Here is a 25459-nt window from a genome sequence, read left to right on the forward strand (position 1 = left end):
GTAGCTGGCGCCGAGCGCGGTGGGAGCGGAGAGGGTACACGGCTGGCTCGGCTGGCGGCCTCAGCCCGGACCTCGACGCCGCAGCCCTGCGCCTCCCGAGCCCTTGTCTCAGTCTCCGCGACCGCAAGCACGGCGGAGGCGGCGGAGCTGTGGGCCACTGGTAGGTTGACGGGGACGGTGGTTCCTTCTGCAACCTTTTGTGCTGCAGAAAAGGTGGTGGTGGTGGTGGTGGTGGTGGTGATGATGATGATGGGTGGGTGGGTGCGTGGGTTAGGGGGGTTGCCCCAGTCATCGATCCTCGGTGCCAGCCTCAGTCGTGGCGCCGCCCCTTCCTCCCTGCCTCGTCTCGGGGCCGGGCGCGCGGTGCCCGCGCGGTGCTGAGGAACCCTGACCTGGCAGGCCTCCGGGATGGACGGCGGGCGGCCTCAGCGGCCCTTGGCCTCGGCGGTCTGGTCCGCCGGCGCCCGAGCAGGGGGGTAGAGTCTGGTGGACTGGGTGGGGCCCTGGCGGGGTGCCGGGATCCCGCAGTTTCTTGGCCCAGGGTGGGGTCGGAGACGCCGTGAGTGTGCAGCGCGTGTGAGTGAGGGTGCAGGGGCGTGCGCCCCCGTGTGCGCGCGGCGTGCGCTCGCCGGGGAGGTGCGGGACTCGACGACCCATTGCGCGTCTCCCGCGGTGCGGCGGTGCGGAAGTCGGCGCGCGTTGGCGCGCACGCTGGATCATCCGCCGCCGTGGCCTCATCGCGGGGCAGCGGGCCTGGGGGCCCCATTAAGAAGTAGGTCCTTCCCGGGCCTGCTGCGCCTCTGGCTGCCTGCCCGGGCCGCGCGCCGGGTGCGACTGCCCGGGCCAGATAGCACCTCGGGGCAATCCGTGGCAGCCTTATCTCGCCTGCCCTCCTCGTCCGCGCAGCAGTCTGGGGGGCGAGGCCGTCCGGGAACCCGCAGCCAGCGCCCGCTGCGCGTCTCCCGGTTTGGCGGGGGCGGGCAGACCGGCCGTGGCCGGGGGCGCGCGTGTGGATTCGGGCCGGGTGCTGGCCAGAAGCGAAAGCGGCAGATGTCCTTGGGCATCGCCGCCCTCGCCCCACCTGTCGCGGGTGAACTTTGGGCCAGGTGGGAAGCGGAGGAAAGGGGTTTCCGGGCGGGCGGCAGTCAGACCTTGAGAAGGCGGCCCCATTGTGAAGCTGCCAAACTCTAGTGGTGGAATCTGCAAATCTCTGCCAGAAAGGAGATGGGAACACGAAGGGAATGATGGCCCTGTCCCTTTCTCCTTGTAAATGTTCCACATCCTTAGGGTGTCTCTGCTTTTCCAGCCACGCCAGTTTGCACTCGGGTTGGTTACTGATTTGTGTCGAGCCAAGATGCTGAGTGTGTATGTGTATGGCTGTGGCGCACAGGTTAACACTGGGACTGGGAACTTTTTAATCATTCGAGGAAAGAGGAAGAATGGAGGCAGTAGCATTTTATAGCGTGCTCGCTACTCCTAGCCAAAAGAACAGCTCTTGCACAACATTTCCGACGTTTCTAGACTCTTCATTTTACATTGTTTTTCTCAGATAAGCCACACTACAGTTCACTTGTAAGTTGCTTTATTTATTTATTTTTAACCCTGTAGAGCAGATTAGACAGTAAGGAGATAGAAATGACCTCTTCCCAAAGTTTATTTTCCCAGTCATTTCAAAATACAGTGTTGGTTATTATTGTGAAGCTTTTGGTACTTTCTTAATTCAAGACCATGATTTACGCTTACACAATTATACTTAATGAATGTTTCACAGATTTCTCAGTGTTTTAATTATGTAACTGTGTATGCATTATAAACTTAATACAATGACCAGCATGAAATACAAGGATTAATGATCCCGGAAACCTCTTGATTTGATAAGAACTGGTGTTTAGAATATGCTTCTGCCAACATTTTAGGTTATTTAATTGTAAATTAGACTGTTTAGTAGTATCTCTTCCAGGGTATAAGACAGAGGGTATTTATTGACCTTACATAATGGTCAGTGACTTTGTTTACTTTCTCTGTATAATTTTGTATACTTTGGAGAGCTAGTGGGCACATTAACCCTTAAAAGTATTTAGTGTGGTGGGAGTAATAAAACCTTATATACAGGATTAAATCTTTTTTTTTTTTTGCTGATTTATATCCTCTGGGGGAAAATCAGCTCGTTTCCTCCAGAGAGAGCTCTGATTTCGTCACCAGCGTATCAAAATAAGTTCTTGGTTTTAAGCTTTCATCTGGAACGTTAGCCGATTCCACTGTGTACACCTGTCCCATTTCAGTTATGTTTCCTAAAGGGCAAATTTCTTGTAAAGACTGCATGTAGACGTGCAGTTCCAGTTACTGTCAGTCATATTTGTAGTGAAACTGAATTTTTTTCTAAAAGTAGAAGGATGATTTCACATAATGATAAGCCACTGGTAATTTCTTTAATTTCTACTAGTAGAAGTAGAAAGAAAATGAACGCTGCCCTTTAAGGAATTTACTATTAAAAGAACTGATATTAGAAAGAGAAACACAGTTTTTTCTTCTGAACCAATTATGGGTTGTCTTTCCAGGTTGGTGTGGTTAATGATTTGTTTGTAAGGTCAAGAATGGTTTCAGAAAAGTCACACCCTACTTAACTCTTCTTAAAAATTATTGATGATTTAGTTTTTATGAGTTGCAAGTGGAAAAGTAAGATGATTTTAAAGTAGCCTTTAATACGAGCACATAAGTATAGCTAAGCATTTTACTTTCATTGTGAATGTTGTACTTTGGCAGTTAAACCATTTTATTTCTGCTCAGTGTTCTCTTACTTGAGAGATTTTTTTTGTTTTGTTTTTTTTGCGGTACGCGGGCCTCTCACTGTTGTGGCCTCTCCCGTCGCAAGGCACAGGCTCCGGACGCGCAGGCTCAGCGGCCATGGCCCACGGGCCCAGCCACTCCGCGGCATGTGGGATCTTCCCAGACCGGGGCATGAACCCGTGTCCCCAGCCTCGGCAGGTGGACTCTCAAACACTGCGCCACCAGGGAAGCCCTTGAGAGATGTTTTAGTCCTCTTTTTTTTTTTATTATTAGAGTAATCTCTGAAACTGTTGGTAGCAAAATATTTTCATTAGTCTGAACGGAACTTTTAAAAATTGCTATTTTTTGCCAAGTCCTTTTCCACTATGTGTCTCTCCTCAAATAGCCACTCTGAGGAAACTACCTGCTTCCATTTTTTTTTTTTTCCTTCCTGTTTTGGGAACTAGAATTAGAACCTGTAACTTCTCTACCAATTTTCTTTGCCTGAAGTTTATCTTTCTTTTTGTAATATAACCTTTAATGATTTGTGAGATTTATTTACCAAAATTCTTGAGGGCTATATGCTCACCTTCATAACCTTCATAACCTTATGATTTTTGGAAGTGATATTTTGTTAATATTTTTCATATTGCTATTTTGTTAATGGATCTATGATGAAGCCAGAGATTTGTGGCTTTTTTGTGTGTAGGGATTTTGTGTGGGCTTGAAAATTTCCATATGGAGCTTCTATATTTGGGGGGAAATCACTCCCGTTAGGTTCCCAATGCCATTCAAGTTTACTGTTATATGCGTTAGATTTATGTATTTCCATGTCTGTCTGTCTTCCCCTCTTGTCTGGTCTCAGGCTTCACTTTTTATATTTGTACCAGTACCTGTACAATGCTGGGACACAGTAAGACCCAAGAAATATTGTTGAATGAGTAAATGAATAATTGAATGGCTGAGTGGATACACCCAAAGAAGTACTACTCAGAACTGTAAAGAAAGCCACTATGCAAGCAGAAGGGTCTTTCCTCCTTTCTTTCTAAATTCATTGCCTTTCCATTGTTATATATTACTTTGAGTAGGATGATAATACAATTAGCAAACTGGGACAGGTTTGAGAGATAAAGGGGGTGCTGTAAATAATTATGCCAGGGCACTCACTGGCTATAAACTGAGACATATGGTCACCTGACTTTTGAAGGACATTCTTCTTTATTTTCCTGTGATGGTATCTATCACCTTGCCTGAGAAAATTTGACACACTTGCTAGTTAATGTTTGCAGACTTTTCTGTTTGTAGAAACTTCATTTGCAGTCAGATGTTGGGTGTCTTTTGCTTAGTCACCCATGGCTTCCCTGTCCAGAGGCCTATGGGTAGCTCTTGACCAGGCTTAATTTTTCCTATTTTCATTGCTTACAGGATTATGTCACAGGACTTTCTGCTTGTTTCAGCTGCTTATAGCTGGAAGCGTTGTGTACTCTAGCCTTTGCTCTGTTTACTTCCCTTTGTTTTTTTTGCTTTTTGTTTTTAATTAATTTTTATTGGAGTATAGTTGCTTTACATTGTTGTGTTAGTTTTACTTCCTTTTGTTTTTTATGCAGTATTTAGTCCATCTTGTAAGAATTTCACATGAGCTCTTTTCCCTTTGGCTGTTTTTGAGAGAAGATCCATTGATACTTTGCCAAAGCTTCATGTTCAAAACATTGGCCAAAATCAATTGCAAGTGGTAGAGATTTATAGATTTTAAAGTATCTTAAAAGTGTTATTTGGAGGGTATATATTTTGGGGACTTTTGAATTACAGTCTTTTAGTTCTTTCTAATGGGAGATGAGAATAAAATCCTTATTATAATTTTTACTACGTTCCTTTATAGGAAGTCTCTTAAAGAAGCTATATTCTTATACTAGTTTCTGACCTCGTTTCTTTTATTTTAAAATTTTTTCTCTTTTTCACCATCTTTATCATCATCATCCTCTTAGCACCTGTGCATGGATAACGTGCAATTACACACCAAACAGTAAGCTGAGTCAGAAATGAGTAAAAAATGGAACAGAGTTCCTACACCTTGGTTTCGCCCTGTGTTGCTCCTTTGGACTCTGTTTGTATTTCTGTTTTTGGCTTGGCACTGGCATAATAGGGATAATTAGTTACCACACTTTGTTTACTATGAAATTACAACCATTTCCTAGACTTCCACATCAGCTGTAGTGCAAGAGTTGGATAATTACTTTAAAGCTCCTCTGCTTTCAAATCCAGAATGAAGTTTTAGGTTGATTTTCCTTTTAGTATTGAAAAAATATTGGAAAAGATATTTTTCCAATGCATTTAAAAGCTTGAAAAGAAGGACATATCACCAGAAACATGGTGCAAATTATATGATAGTTTGAGATTTTAGACTGCTTTATAAAACTATTGTTTATTTAAAATCAAACATTTTAAAAAATTTTTTCTAATGTTCCTTTTTCTGGGTTTTCAGTCTAGATTTCTAAAAGTCTAAATGAAATCTATCTCACTTTGCGATAGATGTAGCCCTGAAAAATCAAGTGGAGATACGTTTCTGTATCTGGCATCCAACCATATAACCAGCAAATATTGGCTGATACATTTTTTTCCTGGCTTAGAATTTTTGATTTAAAAAAATCTTATAAGGTCTGAGGAGAAAGGGTCTATGATTTAGAATGGTTTTGTATAAGACTCTCCTGTATGTGCCTTAGAATTTCGACATTTTTCACGCTGGAAATAACCCTAGAGTTAGTAATTAAAACTACCTTCCTCCAGCCGTTTCACAAATGGGGCAATAGAGCTTTTAAATAAAATAACCCTCCACACATTTAAGATAGGATGCCACTTATAAAAATTAATATACATTTTTCAGGAACATGATTATTGTGTAGAAAGCTACACACTTGGGCTTATCACTAAACAGAGCCATGTGTGTGTAAAGTGATGTCAGTGGGCTTTGGAAACAGACAAATTGGGGTTTGGAGTTTTGCTCTGACTTTCAAATAGTATTACTTGATTAAATACTTTAAAACGGGGGTAATATTTTCCTGATGGGACTATATAGTTGTTAAGATTAAATGATATAAATTGCATATAGGTTTTGGCTTGTAGAAGGTGCTAAAACTAAAAAAAAAGGTTTTAAAAATTTCCCTTCCCCATTAAAAATCCATTTACTTGAATAAGAAATCAATTTGAACTTTATAACATTAGGATTGGGGAGATTCTTTGGGGGTAATTATGTTAAATAAAAATTATTGTTAGGTAACAATTTTTGTTACACTGTAATTCATTTTATGTTAAAACCAGAGGCTTCATTGGTGGAACAGACTTAATTATCTAGGTTTCTTGGTTACCCAATTTGAAAATAGTTTGTGACAAAAAATGAAAGGAAAGGTGTCGAAACTAAATCTAAAGAAGTTTCAAAGGTCGATAATCATGTTGGTTTCTCAGAATGATAGTTCTGGGTGTGTTAGCTCCTTCCAGGGTCCCAAGTGGAGGAAGCACATACCTTTATTAATTCAGTAATAATCCATTTCCTTTGGATAAAACTTTTATGTGCTGGTTAGAAAAATAATGAATAACAAATCTTTTTGGGAATGAGTTGAACTGTTGCCACTTCAGGCTTTGTGCACTTACATAGGTAAAATGAATCTATTCAACTCATTTGAGCCACCATCTGCCCCCAACAAGTTAAGCACAACAGAAAACCTACCAACCAAAGAAACCTTTACAGGTGGAAGAAACTTTGAGTTTTCTTGGTCTTAAGAAATTAACCCAGTTAATTGGGGAGGTACAAGATAAAGATAGATTTTCTTATACATTTGTCCCCAAGTAAGAGGTGAAAGGCACAGAAGAGATGTTAGAAACCGTAAGCAATGTAATAACTATAAAGAAGTGTTTTTGAGTTGTTCTCTTTTAAAAAAATGTTTTTCCATGAGCCTTTCAATCATTTGCCTCAGAGCAGTCTTAGGGAGGATTGTTGCTATTTTATGGCTAAAAAGAGTAGACATCAAAAATTAATTGCATAATAATAACATCACACATTTGTAAAGGGGTTTGCAGCATGCAAAACACGTTCACCTACTTCTCATTTGATCCACATAACAACTTTATGAGGGAGGAAGGATGGAATTGTCCTCATTTTAAAAATTGCTACTTATGCCAGGTCAAGAGGCAGAGTTCTTAGCAAGGCAAGGTCTAGGACCTTTTCTTTTGACCCCAGTCTCAGCATTATATTTTCCATAGGATACTACGAATCTGTTGAACACATGGATAGGATTTGGATGGTGGAACCAACATTTAAACCCCTAAGTTTTCTTGGCTCTTCATTTAGCCCTGGTAGCTACTATTAGTCTCCAGGTAGAGGTTAAGCAACAGAACACAGAGAAACAAGCATGATAAAATGTTTGAGGTTGCATTTAGCTGAACAAACTCAAAATTACTTTAATTAATTAATATTGTATCCTATGTAACCTGTACCTGGTGTTAGTATCTCCTGCTTCATCATGCTTTGCAGTTAGAATTGACATAACTGCTTTATAAGTTGTGTTACTTGTTAAATTAAAGGTTTATTTTTATATTTCATGTTTAGTATCTGGAGTAGAGCAGAAAAATTATTATGCCTGTGTTCCCTTGGGACTCATTGGAAATTGTACAGTGACATCTTCTGGGATTTAGGCTGGTGAGTTATATTTTGCTTTTTCTGTTTGTTAACCAGTTGTATGAACATAATACTATAATGTGTTTTAAGTACTATATAAACCAGATGAATATGAAATGTCAGTATATTATTATAAATATATATAGTATAATTATGAAATTTTTAATAGTGAGAACTGAAATTATTATTACTGAATACTAACATTATTATAATTGAAATGTTTGACTTTTTGAGTAGATTTTCCTTTTTTTATTCTTGTAAGATAAAGGAGGTCTTATGGGATAGTATTTTGAAATATAGTAAAGAGGTAGTTGCTCTAATTTCAGGGAAATTTTAGTAAAAATGTTAATCTCCAAAGATTGGTGAAGTAATTTGCAGAAGGTTTGGTTGTGTATTATACATATATAATGGCAAACAGGTAACTGAAAGGAATATCATTTTCACTTAGTCGTTTCTCAGTTTACTGCAAGTGTGACATTCCTTTTATCACACCATGAATTTAAACTGTTAAAAATAGGCAATGCTGTTGTTGTCTTTTTTCAGTGTGTCTGTGTACCTGGCTGATACAGTTGTCCATGTGGCTCCAAGTCTTTGAAGGGGAAAAAATTTAATAATGACCTTTTTAGCATTTAAAAAATTATATTAGTGTGAGTTCATGCTTTGGTATGTTATTCTACTTGCTCAATATCTTTGTAGGTCCTGGCTTTGAACCATGTAGAGTGGTTATAATCTTTTGAAAAAGCCGTTTCATAGTAATCTCCAAATTAGCAGTCAGCAGTAGAATGATTCAAAAGAATGATGGGGGGAAAAACAAACAATGTTGTTTCATTTAATAGATATAACCTGTCAAATTTATGGAATGTAATTTAAGACACTGAAGAATGGAAGCATAACTAAAGTTTTCAGTTTTGAGGAAAAGAGCAAGAAGTTTGAGAACTATAGGTACAAAGTACTTTTAGAGGCTATTAAATAAGAAATGATGTGGCTGGGTCATTAACTCATTCAATTGAAGTAAAGCACAAAACAAGGAACAATGAGTAGAAGCTACAGAAATGTGTGTGTATCTCTCTCTCCATACAGTATACATATATGTGTACACATGTACATATGCATAGTTATAGATGTACTTATATATGTAAATGAAAAGACATTCTAGCAGAGCTGCAAAAAGGGAAATGAGCCAACTTGAGAGGTGGTGAGTTACCTGTCATTGAAGGTGTTCAGACATAGACTGGACAACTGTTAGATTCCTTTGGATTCTGGGATTAAACAGTATAAGAAGGATTTTTTTTTTTTGGCCACTCTGCATGTTATGTGGGATCGTAGTTCCCTGACCAGGGATTGAACCTGTGCTCCCTGCACTGGAAGCATGGAGTCTTAACCACTGGACTGCCAAGGAAGTCCACAGAAGGATTTTAAAGAATTTTAAAATTTGGAGGACCATCAAAAACTTGGTGTGACAGGCTTATTTATTTTATTTTATTTTTTTGGGGGGTACGTGGGCCTCTCACTGTTGTGGCCTCTCCTGTTGCGGAGCACAGGCTCCGGACGCGCAGGCTCAGTGGCCATGGCTCACGGGCCCAGCCGCTCCGCGGCATGTGGGATCTTCCCGGACTGGGGCACGAACCCGCGTCCCCTGCATCGGCAGGTGGACTCTCAACCACTGTGCCACCAGGGAAGCCCGACAGGCTTATTTTTAAAGTCAGGTTTATTGAAGTATAATTTATATACAGTAAAATTCACGCTTTTAAGGTGTATAGTTTGATGACTTTTGACAAATGTAGCCATTTGTGTAGTGTCAATGTATAGAATATTTTCATCCCCCCCACAAAATTCCCTTGTGCCCCTTTGTAGTATGCCCTCTCCTCCCAGCCTCAGCCCTTGGCAGCCATCGATTGATTTCTGTCCCAGCAGTTTTGCCTTTTCCAGAATGTCATATAAATGGAATCACAGAGTATATAACATTTTCTGTCTGCTTCTTTCACTTAGTGTAATCCTGGTTTGTTCCTTTTCATTGCTGAGTGGTATTCCATTTTATACATGAACCACAGTCTCTTTGTCCGTTACCCTGTTGGTGGATGTTTGGATTGTTTCGAGGTTTTTTTGTGGTTATGAATGAAACTGTCATAAACATTCATGTTCAGGTCTTTGTGTGAACATATATTTTCATGTTTCTTAGGTAAATACCTACAGGTAAGGTGGGTGGGTTGTTTAATAAGCATTTATTTAACTTTATAAGAAATTGCCCAACTGTGATCCAAAGTGGCTGTACCTGACAGAGGCTTCTAAGAAGCTAAAATAACTGTAACTATACCAAAGTATGTGCAGATGGAGAAGCCCAATTCTCACTCAGTGCATAAATTTATTTATATTTTATATCCAGTTTTAACAAGTTTGGTTAGCAGATGTTTTTTAAGCACAGCAGTGGATTAGAAACAGTAAATTAGAAGGCCTTAGGGATAGGTTGCTAGCAGTTGGAAGCAGCCAAAAACGATATTCACTAATGTGACTATAATTACTGATTAAGGAAAAGAAGGCAGGAACTTACAGGAGTGAAATTCTTCTACCTGTTAAGTTCTATGTCTATAAGACAAGTTCCCAAACATGTCTGCATATTAGAAGCACTTGCGGTATGTTTTAAACATGTCAGAGCCCAGGCTACGCCCCAGATGATTTAAATCACAGATCTGGGATAGAGCACAGACATCAGTATTTATTGAAGGTCCTTGGATGTGTCAGTGTGTAGACAGCTTTGGGAACCATGTGCTAGAGGCACAGCATGATGACATTGAAGGAGAACTGGACTTGAAGCCAGGAGACCTGGAACTGCACACCTGGCCCTGGGTAGGCCCTTGCCTTCACGGCTTACATGTCCTCTTCTCTGTAATCGGAGGTTCCGGGAAAGTGAACTCCTAGATGACTCTGGCACTAAAACTAGATAGATCTAGATATCACTGGACTGATAATGGTCATGCTTAGGAAGGACTCCATTTCCCAAGGAATGACTCTGTTCTGAATGGTTCGTTTCAGGTACCTCTTGAAAAAGATTTTGTTCACATGATATTTTTGTTCTGTATATTTAGACAGTTACATTACATCTGTTTTGTCTTAAATTTTGTTGCTATGTGTTGCTAAAAACAGTTCAAGCATACTGGAGCAGTTTTTTGATTACTGAGGGTGACTTTTTTTGATAAGCCTGATTAAAAAAAAAAACACTCCCAGAATGCAGTACTTCTCAAAATAATTCTTTGTATAGTAGTTGTGAAACTTATCAGCTATTTTCAGAGCTGGTCTAAGGAGCTGAGGCATCTAGGTTATATTTTCAAAATGTTGCTCCTGGTGCCAAATGTATAGGAAGTTTGGCCTCTTGGAGGGTGTTCAGAGCTGAGTAGATTCCATGGTCACATTCTTTTGAATGTGCTGGTCTTGATGCATCAGGTTCCCCTACGTGTGTGTTGTGGTTTGGACTTTTTGCTTTAGTTTCAGCTAAACTTCACAATTGCATGCTGTACCCAGTGTTTTTAAAATGTACACTGTGTACATTTTCCTGGTAAATATTGAAGTGTTTCCTTGTTTAGCGTTATCTAGTTTTGAGTCCTCATATATTTCAAAGAAACAGAGTGGTGCCTGTGAACATTGCCAGGTCTTCCGTATGCTGTATAAATATACTTGAGTGCCACTGTTGCTGATTGGATTGTGAGGGAATTTGATATTGAAGACCCTTAGGTGTCATTTAAAAAAATTACAGTTGTTTCTGGTACTTGTTTATGAAACTCAGTTATAAAAGCAGTGTTCAACTACAAGTTGACTTTTTTATGCTTGTTGCATTTTCTGTTCTAGACTCTATTCCACAGAATATTGCTGCTTCTGGTATCATATTTTCTGTTTCCAGTTTTTATTTTTGCTTTAAACTGCATATGAAAGGCATTAATGGAAACAGTAAGGGTCTCTGTTGTTGGTCTCCAATTTGTAGTGCTCTGTGGTGCAGAAGTTAGCAGTGGGCCTGATTTCTCGGTTCACATTTATTCTTAAGGATGCAGTGGGTGTGGTGCCTGTTGCACATATACTTGCAATATTTACAGAGAGTGCTTTGTAATTGTTTATCTTGGCAGTATGTTTTTTTGATACAAGTTTTATTTTAGAATATAAAACAAAATGCTTAGTCATGAATATTGTTAAAAATAACAAACCCATAAGCAGAGTTTTCATGGTAAAATACAAAGAATATACTGCTAACACAGGCTACATCCAATGTAGTCACGATAGCCGAGTTCCCTGATGAATGCCTTTAATAAGAAATTTTGCAGTGAAAATTATTGGACATTCATATATGCTGACTTTGAGACCTTTCAGTCTTTATTGTCTTTCACGTCACCCCCATTTTTTTAGAGAGTACTTCCCCCTCTTCAGATGGGACAGTACCTACACTACTGCTGCCCATTAAAAAGATAAGTAAACGTTGATTGTGTAACTGCTCTCAGGATCTTGCTCCAATATTTAAATCTACTCAGGAAATTTTCGGCAATTTAATAGCATAAAAAGGTTTGTTTTCGGTCACATTGAGGAGTGGAAGGTTATGCTGCTTAGTCAGCACTCTGCCCAGCTAAAAATAAAATATTTACTTGCCAATCACCTAGCCTCCACATAGCTTTCTTAGTGCCACACAGTAGATGTTCTTTAGAAAGGCAAAATATAAGTAAAAAGGATCATTTTTTAAAATCTGTGCAATTTGCTGAGTCCTGTTTGCACCATTCATATTCCTACATGAGTGTCAAGATCTGAAGATGTTCTTGTATATAGGACAGTATGCTACAGAGACCATGAAAGCACCTCAAAGAACTGTTAGTTTTGAGAATATGCAATCGTTTGGAGCAGGAGTACTGATGTTTTATAACTAAAAACTGCAGTTTTCCAGCCTTTAGAATTACTCATCAGAGGTTCAGCAGGTAGCAGCTGTTATGTATGTAATATCTAAAGTGAGCTTTTTCATGTTCCAGTACAGCAGGACTCTCATTCAGAAGTGTTACATAGAGTATTGATCCTTAGTGCCTAGGTTAAAAATTTTTGTTAGAGGATATTAGAAATGCTTATTTCTTTAACTTTCTGGTTAAGTAGTGTTTTCTACAGGGAGTGTGTTGTTTACATTAGTAAAGTGTAGTAGGTTTCTTACATATGGTAAGTTTTCTTAAAGTATGGTAGGCTGCTTGGTTGACATTTCCAGAGTTCTTAAACTACATTTTCCGCTGAACAATCTAGGTTAAATCATTGTCTATCAGGTTAGATGTCTGAAGAGCCTGTTGGATAGTTTTGCCCAAGCCAGGTGATATTTTTTATGGTGTTTTGGCTGCTGGAAACTTAACCAGTCATAGTTACTCATCTAACAGAAGTGTCTTTTTCTTGTCACACCAAATCTTGACCTTTATACATTGTCTCACTCACTTTTCTAATTTTCTAGGTACTTATTTTTAAGCTGGTGTATAATTTCTTTTTCTCTCAAACCTTTGTATCCTGCCATTCATTATCCTCAACCCCTAGAGATTCTAAGTATTCCTCTTGGTCTGCCTTGATGGAGCAGGATTGACTTAGTGAGGGAGCAAACTTTTGATGATTGCATTGACCAGAGAAGCCTGTGCCCACTCTTCTTTACTGTGACTTTGCACACTGTTAGCTCGCTTAGCAATTTTTATACTAAGGGGCAAATAAGATGACTTCCAGCTTAGCCTCTTTTTGAATTATCACCCAATTCAGAATGGGTAAAGTGTGAATTCATGAATTTTAGGAAGTTTATAATATACCAGGGAATGCAGTAAGGTGACTGGTGGAAATCCATGGACTGTCATGGACTGCCAGATTTGGAAGAAACCTAGACTGGTTTGTCACTTAATGTGGACTGATGGCCTGAGTGTCACCACCTAGGTAACTCCCCTTGGGTGGTCCCCATCTCCTCCACAGCCCTGATTATTTAGGTTTCACTGACCCTCCTCTCCTTCTCTTTCAGAATGAAGTATCAGAGAAACACTTCCCGCCTGTAGCTGCCTGTCAGGTTAGGTATGTTGGAGGCCTTGGATCTGTCCTCTTGTGCTCTTTCTGGACTGCAGAATTAGTGGGAAAGGAAGGATTAATTTGTCATTTGGCTTAGAGTAAACATTTGTTTGTTCAGCATAAAATCTGATGAGGTTTCATATGGCCCTCTAAAGTTTATTAGATGAGAAATCTTCAGGTTTTTGCATGCATACCGAAGTATGCATGGTAGTCACCTCCTATTCCCATCCTCTCAACAGAGAAATAAATTATACAATTAAATATAAATTTATTTTTACATTAATAAAATAGAATAAAACCAATTAATTTAAAGCTAGAAGTGTTGAGGGACGAAGGTATTTTGGTTAAATTAAAATTGGAAATAGTGTAAGATTTAGAGTAAAAAGTAAGTAATAAGCAAAACTATATGGATCCCTTTGACATTTACTTTATCTCAGGAATCATTCTTGTTTTTTTTGTTTTTTTTTGCGGTACGCGGGCCTCTCACTGTTGTGGCCTCTCCCGTTGTGGAGCACAGGCTTCGGGCGTGCAGGCTCAGCGGCCATGGCTCACGGGCCCAGCCGCTCCGCGGCATGTGGGATCCTCCCGGACCGGGGCACGAACCCGCATCCCCTGCATTGGCAGGCGGACTCTCAACCACTGCTTCACCAGGGAAGCCCTCAGGAATCATTCTAGATATTAGTTTTCAGTTGTACTAGAGATGTGTGGACCATAGTGAGGACAGGATGGCATCTGGTAACTTCTTCATAGTCTTGGTTTATTTATTTTCTAATGAAGGAAAAGAAAATGCAGCATGCAAATGAAGGAATAAGGTTGGGACTTTTTTTTTTAGCTTTCTGATTGCTTACATTTTGAATGAATACCCAAATTTTAGAAAATGATTCAATTAGGAAAAGATTATTTGTTTTACAAAGGGATTCGTGAGAGTTATTTAATATAATAGCCTAATTCAGTAAATATTTAATCTTAAAATCACATTATTTTTTGACATGTTATTAGTTGACATCGTTTTCATTAGTGATCTGAGACATTTAAAGCTGTGCTACCTACTTCTAATTGAAGATCAAGTAGAGGTAAAGTTTATCAGAAGTGACATTGTCACTGTTTCCCTTGGATTTTATTTTCCAAAATTCCATCTGCAAGTTCCTAGGAACCTGGCCATTGTCTGTGGTACTTCTGGTTGCTGGGGTTTTCCAAATATGTAATGTGATCATTGTGATGAATAATATTAGTATTCGTTGTGAATTGTTCTGCCATTTACCAAACTATTCAAAAGTGCACTGTCTTAGGTGTTGCAGAATAAAATAACTGTTAAATCTGTGGTATATTTTAGGATTAAATAGTCAAATAACATTTGATTTTTATATATGTTTAATATTAAAAATGGCCTGATTTACTGGATTTAGGATTAACTTTTAAACTACAAAATGGTTTTCTTTAAATAATTGATTGGAGATATGGAATAAAGAACATTTACAAGGTTTGTGGGAACCTTCCCTTAAGACTCCTCCAACCTTAAAAATTTTTTTAGCTCTAAATTGGATTCTTTGGAGAAATTGATCAGCTTTTATCTTTTATTGTATGCCCCTTAAACACAGTTGAAGAGTTAATTTTTTTTTAATTTTTAAAGTTTTTTTTTTTACATCTTTATTGGAGTTTAATTGCTTTACAATGGTGTGTCAGTTTCTGCTTTATAACAAAGTGAATCAGTTATACATATACATATGTTCCCATATCTCTTCCCTCTTGCGTCTCCCTCCCTCCCACCCTCCCTATCCCACCCCTCCAGGCGGTCAAAAAGCGCTGAGCTAATCTCCCTGTGCTATGCGGCAGCTTCCCACTAGCTATCTACCTTACGTTTGATAGTGTATATATGTCCATGCCTCTCTCTCGCTTTGTCACAGCTTACCCTTCCCGCTCCCCATATCCTCAAGTCCATTCTCTAGTAGGTCTGTGTCTTTATTCCTGTCTTACCCCTAGGTTCTTCATGACATTTTCTTTTTCTTAAATTCTGTATATATGTGTTAGCATATGGTATTTGTCTTTCTCTTTCCGACTTACTTCACTCTGTATGACAGACTCTAGGTCTATCCACCTCATTACAAATAGCTCAATTTCGTTTCTTTTTATGGCTGAGTAATATTCCATTGTATATATGTGCCACATCTTCTTTATCCATTCATCCGACGATGGACACTTAGGTTGTTTCCATCTCCTGGCTATTGTAAATAGTGCTGCAGTGAACATTGTGGTACATGACTCTTTTTGAATTATGGTTTTCTCAGGGTATATGCCCAGTAGTGGGATTGCTGGGTCATATGGTAGTTCTATTTGTAGTTTTCTAAGGAACCTCCATACTGTTCTCCACAGTGGCTGTATCAATTTACATTCCCACCAACAGTGCAAGAGTGTTCCCTTTTCTCCACACCCTCTCCAGCATTTATTGTTTCTAGATTTTTTGATGATGGCCATTCTGACCGGTGTGACATGATATCTCATTGTAGTTTTGATTTGCATTTCTCTAATGATTAATGAAGTTGAGCATTCTTTCATGTGTTTGTTGGCAGTCTCTATATCTTCTTTGAAAAAATGTCTATTTAGGTCTTCTGCCCATTTTTGGATTGGGTTGTTTGTTTTTTCATTATTGAGCTGCTTATAAATTTTGGAGATTAATCCTTTATCAGTTGCTTCATTTGCAAATATTTTCTCCCATTCTGAGTGTTGTCTTTTGGTCTTGTTTATGGTTTCCTTTGCTGTGCTGAAGAGTTAATTTTAAAGTTAATTTTTATGTTGGAAATATTTTGTGGATTCTTGTGAAATTGTGTATGATTATTTTTATTTGCTTCATTATGTTGAGCTCTGTATTGGATTTGCTTAATAATCGCACCAAGGAATAAACTTTGTGTGATTGAAAGGAGCACTGCATTTAGAGAAGTATTGCTGTTGTTTTCTGTTAACACTTCTCCATATGAACCTTTCAGTTCTCAAACCTGCCTTTGAGTTCTTGAAGGCAGAGAAGTAGTAGTCATTTCATGCTTGCTGTGGAACATTTAATAGGCATAGATAAAAATCTGTCAGATGTACATTGGTTGTTTTTCCGGCCGGTGTTACTTCTTGCTCCCTGAGCCTTCTCAAACCACCCAGCTTGGCCCGAGGCTCTGATCGTTACACTCTTCTAATCTGAGTCTGTCTGCTTTTAGGAGTGTGCAGACTGGTGCCTAAAATGGAAGTAGATGTTAATGGAGAGCCCAGAAGTACCCTGACCACCCTGCCCTTGCCCGTGGCCGAGGTGAGCTCCCCGGGAAAGGCAGAGGTGGAGAAGCCCCGCTGTTCCAGCACTCCGTGCTCGCCGATGCGCCGGACTGTGTCAGGCTACCAGATCCTCCACATGGACTCTAACTATTTGGTTGGCTTCACGACTGGTGAGGAACTCCTGAAGTTAGCCCAGAAGTGCACAGGAGGTGAAGAGAGTAAGGGAGAAGCTGTGCCTTCCTTGCGCTCCAAACAGCTGGATGCAGGACTTGCCCGTTCCTCTCGTTTGTATAAAACCAGAAGTAGGTACTACCAGCCGTACGAGATTCCAGCTGTCAATGGCAGGAGGCGAAGGCGGATGCCCAGCTCAGGAGACAAGTGCACTAAATCTTTACCTTATGAACCTTATAAGGCCCTCCATGGGCCTCTGCCTCTCTGTCTTCTTAAAGGTAAGAGGGCTCACTCCAAATCTCTGGACTACCTCAATCTAGATAAAATGAACATCAAGGAGCCAGCTGACACAGAAGTGCTACAGTACCAGCTTCAACACCTGACCCTCAGAGGGGACCGTGTGTTTGCTAGGAATAATACATGAGTGACTTGCAGAGGATGTAAACCAGTTTAGGTCAGCCTACACTTGGCTAGAAAATTCCACTGTTGTACTCTGTACAGGACTCTTTACATTATAGATGGTTAAATCAGCTAAGTGTTCCTGGAACATAAAAATTGGATCAAATTTTGAATACAGGAATGAAATCACAGGTACTTGAGGTGAAATCATTCTAGAGCACGCAACTGCAAGGAAAACAGAATGTTGACCATTAGTTTGTATCGCTTTTTAGCTGGGAAAAAAAGGCTTTGGTACAGTAATATCGTCTTTAAAATTCCGATACTCAAATTGGAAATGTTATCTGCTTGGTTGTTGCCGACTTGGTATGATTCATTAGAAATTTATATCTTAAGTACTCAAGTACTTCTTTAATCTCTGTACTTTACTATAAAATATATGTAATGATTTGTTTTATGAAATTTAGAACTTGAAGATTGCTAAATTGGACCACGTTTTATTTTTAAATATTGAGTTTAAATATTTTATAACTGGTTTTGCACTGAAAAAAATTAACATTTCAAATTGACAAGAGAATAATCTTTCTTCACTTGCTTCAATAATATTATTGAGCAGTGAATTTTTTTATTTCCGCATGGAAAGTTATTGATCTCTATGGCTGTAAAATATTTCTTTATAGCGTTATTAAAGTGTGTCTTAATAAAATTAAATTTGGGATACAAAGTATTTATTTTACAATGGGTGGGGGGAAACTTTACAGGAAAGTTTCCAATATGAAGTTTTCATAAGTTGAAAAAGTTTCCTTAGTGCTTATTTTCTAATTTAAAATTCATCTGGAACTTTAAAATGGAAAGGATTCTTTAAATTGTGGATTATAGGCATAATACTGATTACATCTGAATGTTCTGTAAGTGGATGGAACTCTAATAGAGGAACTCATGATTTCTACTCTCAAATGCTTAAACTAAGTATGAAGTGATACCATTCAGCATGGCATCGGGTCATTTCAGTTTTAGTTCTGTGCAGCACAGGCACTCATTGAAATTCCACTTTCTAGTATTAGTGCAGGAGCCTAAAGTGCTTCTACAGTTTTAATGGGTTAATCCTGGATTACTTAACAATTTATGTCAATTGCACTGGTTTAATTTGTTGCTAAAGAAATAATGCCCTGGCTTTAGTAACAAATACAGCTCAACTATTCTTGAACATATTTTGAAAAAAAAAAATGTATGTAATGTACCTTTTGTAAAAGTTTCTATTTCTTTTTTTCTTTTTTGACTCTTGAAGGTGCAATTTATTACTGAATTGGCATTTCTGGCAGCATAGACCTCCTTATTTTAAATTTTATTTTGGGGGCTGTGAGTTTCTAAGGTGTTAGCAATCTTGCTTATAAAATAAGAACACCTTTTAATTAAATGAGTGGGTCATTCCTGGTGCAGTTGTGACTTTTCTTTGGCCAGAATGAATGACAAACTATTTAGAGCAGAATAAGTATTAGAAAACCCTAGGAACTCTTAATCAACGTTGATTATACTTCCACTGAGGCAAATCATGTGAAAGAGCCTCAGGGAAGTTGGCCCATATCTTACTGAGTTGATCAGATTTCTTGGTGGGCTGGAAATTTTCAGCTATTTTACATTTTAAAGTAAATTGCACCTTTGTAACATATTGTATTGACGAATGATCACTAAGATTAACTATATCTATACAGTCATTAGTTTGACAAGAAATAGAATCCTGTCAGATGCCAAAGAGTTGGGATTTTTACGTTTAATGATTAAACACCATTATTTATTGATGACTTACCCTGTGGAACTGTATTATTTCTAACTATGAAATAAAAGGGTGATATAAACACACATTGTTGTGTTGTGCTTTAACGAGGTCCATCATCAACAGGCCAGTTACTGTTCAAGGATTCACCGAAGCAGTTATCTTTAGATTCCATTTTTGTTAAAGAAAATAAAATAATAATTTTGCATTTGGTGCTCGTTCACATTTCAAGGTGAAGGATGTATTAATGGCAATGGTATGTGTTGAGTCACAACTGTGCGACTGTGAGATCTGTCTCTGCCCATGCGCCTACATAATTTCTTAAGCTAAATAAAAATATGTAGCTATTCCATTTTGTTTTTAAAGACAGGTGTGAAACTCTGCAGCAAAAGTGAGGGGGGGGGTTAAAAGTTTGAGATATATTTTCTATTATGTGATTAGTAAATATATATAATTTAAAGTTTGGTTTCCTAGAAAGAAAGTTTCTAAACTCAGGGTCAGTGGTTTTCAGAATGTGTTGGCAGAGCCCCTTCACTAGCTCAGTCTTGCTTTCCCTACACTTGGTGCTTATGCTCCAGTAGTAGGTAGTGGTATCCTATCAAGAAAAAAGGTTAGGGAGGATCTCTAAGCTGGGGGGGAAAAAAAATCACATTTTCTTTAGCCTTTTAATATGGTTTCTATTTTTAAATTCTTTTTCTCTCCATTTGCATTCAATTTGATATTCTGTACTAAACAGGGCGTACATTTGGCCGTCATATACCTGCTGATATTATCTTAAAATACATTGCAGTATCATATAACTTTAATTCTTTTTTTTTTTTTGTGGCAAAAATCGGCTCAGCTGATGCATTAAAGTAGCAGTAGAGTTCAGTCCTTGCCTCAGTCTCAGGTGAGCTTCTTTTGCTTCTCGACTTTTGCTGCATTCGTACTTCTGGTTCCAGGGCTCCTGGCGTCGGCAGTCAGGGAAGAAAAGACTCTATGGGGATGGATTAAAATGTAAACCTGTTCAGATCCCCATGTCTTCCTGCCTCTGGCTCAGCTAGGCTACTGTTGAGACCCATTGAGTCCTCTCCATTGCCCCTTGTGTCCTTTAATGCCCAAGTGTGGCTTGCTGTGTCTTTTCCTTCCCTGAGATGTTTATTTAAATGATTTCAATATTTGAGGTGTGGGAGCTTTTAGAAGATTCTAAGTGAACTTTTAAAGGCAAATCGGCCTTTCACTGAAGAAAATATTACTTGAGATCTTGGGAAAAGCAACCTATGTTTACTAATTTTCTCATTCTCATTCTTACATACTTTTGTCTTGGAAGGGCTTTTATTCCATTATAGCCGTTAAAATTTTTTTAAGGGAACTTTGAAATGACTGTGGCCTAAGTGGTTTGTTCTCAGTCATGGAAGGGAGGAGAGAAGTCTGTCAAGCATAAATGGCGTAAATGCTCTAGAAGAGTTGGAGTGGAGAGAGAGCAAGGATGTACGTCACTGTAATGCAGAGAGGACAGCAAGTATTACGTAGAATTGCCTTTTTACACAATGGAATTGGATTAGGGTAATGGAAATTGATGAGGAAGATTGCCTTGGAAATATAATAAATATGATTATAAAGCTAGAAGTGGAGGTTGTCAGCCCTTAAGGATGCACCTTCTACTCTGTAGTGTGCTTTAGAATTATGAAATGGTTCTCGTGATACATTAGAAAAGAATTCAGGATTTTTCTGGCTGATGAGAGCACTACTAGAAAGAAATCAAAATAAGAATGGGTTTGATATGTTATTTTGAGTTTGCTGGGCTCACAGGTCACTTCTTTAGTTGGGGGGAAAGTGTTGAATTTGTATTCTTGCCACGGTAAAATGACTTTGTGTAGGTTTTGTCAAATTATTTCAGAGGAAAGATCTGAAACCAGATCTCCTAAATGTTGTCACCCTGATCTTGGGGTTGTCTTTGATGTACAGATTTATCGGAGAACACAGGATGAGAAAAGGGAACTCTTTAAACAGAAGAACGCAACATCTACTGGAATGAAAGAGTTGCTGCACAGACAGTGGAATCCTTAAGTGATCCTGGCTGGGGTTGCTTCTGGAATAAAGAGCTTCGATGCTTTTGCTTTTGTGGAAAAGTTTAGCGGCACTTTAAAAGTTGCTACCGAATGCTCTCGAGAAAGGGTTCTGACTGTGTGCCGGTGCAAAGAGGGAGGGGAACACTGGGTCCATGATGTTGACCTTTAAGTCTAATTCACCGGGAAGAGTATTCTTCACCAAACTTTTACGTAAAAGGCTTATACGTGGAAATATATATTTGGAAGACCTTGAACCCTCTGTGCCTGGTCTAATGCTTCAGTTAGGGAAAGGAACTTAGGCAGTAAGAAGTACTTGAACTTAATGAAATTCAGATTTTGGCTCAGGGTTTAGAGTTGAGGTGGCAAATACTGAGCATGCATACCACCATGCTCCTTACCTATGCATGTGGCAGACATCACTAATCCATTATTAGTATCAGTGTACATTCTCTCTCTGAGTCCATATGTGACCTTATTATCTTTCTTAACCCAGAACTTTAGGCAGCTGCTAGTGAATTGATCAACATTACAGTGAAGATAAGACGTGTTTGCCCACCACACCCTCTGCAATGGGTTATAGTGTGAATTTAAAAATGGTCTGAACGTTTTTGAGGAGGCCATTCTGGGCCCAGTCTTCTAACCAGAGAACAGAGGAGAATTCAGAAGGTGCCTACTGAGAATATGCAGGCATTCTGGGGACAAAAGAGATTAAGATGGATTTCACCTTCAAGGACATGCCTGTTATTGGGAGAGGTAGGGCAAGGTAGCATAAGATGTATGCCAGGTGAGTGTTTTGTAGAATAAATATTAATTTAAGAGAGGAGCTTAAATCCTACGGGACTGAAATCTGAGAACTTATTCATTTTTCTGTCAGTAGCTTGGCCTATATACTGAATGTGCTCACTTAACATTGCTGTCTGTGTAGAAAGTGAAAAAAAGTGACTTGATGGGGAAGTTTGGGGAGATGAAAAATATGGGGAAGGCAAAATCTTAAAATAATTGAATCTGAGAAGGGTCAAGGCATGCCGGTAACGTTCAGTGGTTACCTCCACCTTTCTTCTAGGTGGCCTGCTAAGATGGACTGACCCACTTTCTAGAAGAGAAGAGTTAAGGTGGTGGGGTAGTTAAAGAACTGAAATATTGGAGTTGGGGACAGGGCAGGTGAGACCTATGAGAGCATAAATGGGTATTTTAGTGATTTGTTTTCTCTTGCATTGCCCTTTATCCTGGGGTTGGGGGGGGCGGTGACTGAGAGGTTTGCTTTAATTATTTAGGGTCTGAAGTACATTTAAAAATGTGTATTCTTGATGTAGTTTGTATAAGAAATGAAACTACTATATGGTAAGTGTTTTGCTCAAGAAGTTTCCTAATACAGATTGTTTTTGAAATGACTACCTAGAACCCTGCATCTGTTGGTAGATTTCTGTATTTTACTTTCTAATGTTTATAAAGTTTGAGTTTTGTTATTCTTATGTTTCACATATATGTTTAGTGACATGCTCATCTAATGAGAAATTGATGCAGTTATGGGGGAAATGTTTAAGGGATTAGGTATTTATAGGAGTGAATACTGTTTTCTGGCAGGCCACATAAGGTAATCCACTCATAGTTCAGAAAGATATTCTCTAAACGTGACAGACTGACTCTCTTTTTTTAAGGGCAAGAGCACACATTACATTGGGTATAACATTGCCTGACTACTTTTGTTTTCACCAGAAATTCATTTCTTAAACACTTGCTAGATCAAGCCTTCAAAGTAAACAGGTGGGATTGTGTATTTTTCCTTCAGATTTTCTTTAAAATTTTCCTTTTTTTTTGAGGAACCTTTTGACTAGAATAGAGATACCAGAGAATAAACAATTGAAAACATGACTTTCCCCACTGGGCCGGGTTACTCTGTTTAGAAATTATAGGAAATGCTGCCGATGGTAATGGTTCCTAATTTGTGAATAGAAAAGTTGTAAGAGCTATCTCATTTGTGTTAGGCTAGACTTGTGGTGTGACTAGTAATGAGAGAGGGTTCCTTTGTATATTGACAGCCAGATATAGTGATCTTATAAGGCTACAAAGAGAATGTTCAAAGAACTATGATGGATTTTATATAAGGTGTATAAAAGCAAACAAATCCTTGTTTGAAATAGAACCATTGAGACGAATCTATTATAACTTATCTGTAGGAGTTAGTGCTCCTTCAGATTCATGATTCAACCTTTATTTCTTCATCCACCAAATATTTGTTGTGATGTATTATGTGCCAGGCACAGTAATAAGTGATGGGAATACAAGGTGAGTAAATACAGAAGCCATAGTCAAGAACAAATAGTTGCATTTTAAAATGAATGGTTCTAATTAAATACAGATTTAAGATTTTTTTGAGCACACAGATGAGAAAGTTCCTAATTTTAGCTTACGTGTGGGGAAAGCTTCACTAGGGAAGCCATGCTTGGGTGTGGAGAGTGAAGAGAAATCTGCCAGGTGGGTAGGAGAGGTGAGGACTTCCCAGGCAGAAGACAATGCCTGAATGGACAGCAGTCATATATCTTTTTAAAAATCTCCAGCAAAGGAAATCATGCTGAATCACAACTGTAGTTTAACCCATGTTTTCTGGTGAAGAACTTAGCAGTGAAATTTCAAATCATGGTTCTTAAACTGGCAAACAACATTTTACAGTTAGCATTTCTCCTAATTCAACCAATTTTTTACTGTAAAGTAGCTTCTCCAGGCTCATGGACCCTCTCATCTTTTTTTGACTTTGGCAGCCCGGAGGCTTCATAGATATTAGCTGCATCTGTGCCTGGACGAGGAATAAGCATTTTGGTACCAAGTAGCCAGTTTCAGGCCCTGTTTGGGAACATAGCTGGAAACTCTGTGTCCTGAGTGGAAGTCCAAGATGCTCCTACTGCACAATCAGCCTGGTAAGAAGAGTGGGTAGGGAATCTAGCTGGCTTTCTCTCTCCTGCTCTTATTCTTCAGCGCAAAACAGAATGAATGCCCTGCTCTGCAAGCTCCAGAACTTATCCTTAATAAATTCTCTTTTAAGGGAATTCCCTGTCAGCCCAGTGGTTAGGACTCTGCACTTTCATTGTTGAGGGTGCAGGTTCAATCCCTGATCAAGGAACTAAGATCCCACAAGCTGCGCGGCCAAAAATAAATAAATAAAAACAAATTTTAAAAAATTGTCTTTTAAGATTAAAGGATGTTGTTTTGGGAAACAATACTCACAGCTCTAAGGTTTTGGGCAACTGCATCAGTAGAAACGTACCTGCTGTAACCACTCCCAGAAATCTCTCCTGCAGGTGTCTTTCTAGGACTTAAAAGTACTGTTTGCTGAAGGAGAGGGGAAGAGAAGCAGGTGGAAATGTCTGGGAGTGGTTATTTTTTTTAACCTAAAGAATTTTTAATAGTTAACAGCTTATTTCTCAGTTCCCCTCTCTTTGCTTTAAGGAGCCAGCTGTAAACAAAGAAAATACTAAACAGTTAAAATGCTTGGCCCTTCACATAATGTCCTGTAATTGTGATCATCTTGATTTTGTGGTTTTAAAGATACCCACCCTGGCTCTACCACTTATTTGCAGGATGTGGTTGATCATGAACCTTAATTTCATTTTTTTAAATAAAATTGGAAGAATAATTTTTACTTTATAGTTCTTGTGAGAATTAGATATAATACATGTAATATAAAATGCTTGTCACATAGTAGTTGCTGAGTAAAGGGCAGCCATCGGCAGTAATAAAAAGTCTTTGAAACCCTGATTTGCCATATCTTCATTCACCCCACAACTGCTTTAAAAAGGTTCTATATAGTGATATAAAAGCACTACATTTAAATTCAAGGTTTTTGGATAAAATATTGCAAAATCTCAAACGTGTGTGTGAGTGTAAGTTATGGGTGAATGTATGTTGCCCCTCACATGTAATTAATAAAGTAAATTTGTGTTTTCTGAACTGTGAACATCCCAAGCAGTGCAAACATGATCCACCTGGGTGAGGGAAGAAAATATTAGACTGCTTTTAAAATATTTTTAATTTTATCCTTAAAACCTTTTTATTTGTTGTATACCTCATGTATGTAGTTTGCCAGTATAATAGTAAATGCATGAAATAGATGAATAAGTATACATTATATTGGAAATATCAACTCAGTTTTTTTTAACTTTTTTTTTTAACTCATGACCATGAGTTTGAAAATCGCTGAATAGCCACATCCATTATATCCTGAAAATTCTTCTTGTTGAGGTCAAAATATTTTCTTAGAATTTTATCTTATTAAATGTTTGAACATAGCCTTGAGATTTAGGAAGATTAAAAAATAAGGACCATATAAAAATATTTGTGGAC

General features: G+C 38.7%; 1 protein-coding gene across 7 annotated transcripts; it reads left to right on the top strand.

Annotated features, from left to right (window-relative positions):
- CUNH5orf30 (chromosome unknown C5orf30 homolog) lies at positions 1–24411 on the top strand. 7 transcript variants are annotated; one of them, XM_029218701.1, is made up of 5 exons: positions 1–160; positions 7367–7456; positions 13434–13483; positions 16678–17178; positions 23881–24411. In XM_029218701.1, the coding sequence occupies exons 4-5, from the start codon at positions 16701–16703 to the stop codon at positions 23901–23903; spliced, it is 501 nt and encodes a 166-aa protein (XP_029074534.1). In that variant the 5' UTR covers positions 1–160; positions 7367–7456; positions 13434–13483; positions 16678–16700; the 3' UTR covers positions 23904–24411. The 7 variants fall into 7 exon arrangements, with proteins under 7 accessions (XP_029074534.1, XP_029074527.1, XP_029074529.1 ...); XM_029218694.1 differs by lacking the exon at positions 23881–24411 and having other exon boundaries at positions 16678–17785; XM_029218695.1 differs by lacking the exons at positions 1–160; positions 23881–24411 and adding an exon at positions 933–1572 and having other exon boundaries at positions 16678–17785.
- The last annotated feature ends 1048 nt before the right edge of the window (positions 24412–25459 follow it).

The sequence above is a fragment of the Monodon monoceros genome, unplaced genomic scaffold, assembly GCF_005190385.1.
Source record: "Monodon monoceros isolate NGI ecotype Baffin Bay Population unplaced genomic scaffold, NGI_Narwhal_1 Super_Scaffold_12, whole genome shotgun sequence".
NCBI lineage: Eukaryota > Metazoa > Chordata > Mammalia > Artiodactyla > Monodontidae > Monodon > Monodon monoceros.

What these genes read in the sequence shown, in the direction of transcription:
- CUNH5orf30 (XM_029218696.1), top strand. Translation starts at nt 16,701, where the DNA reads ATGGAAGTAGATGTTAATGGAGAGCCCAGAAGTACCCTGACCACCCTG.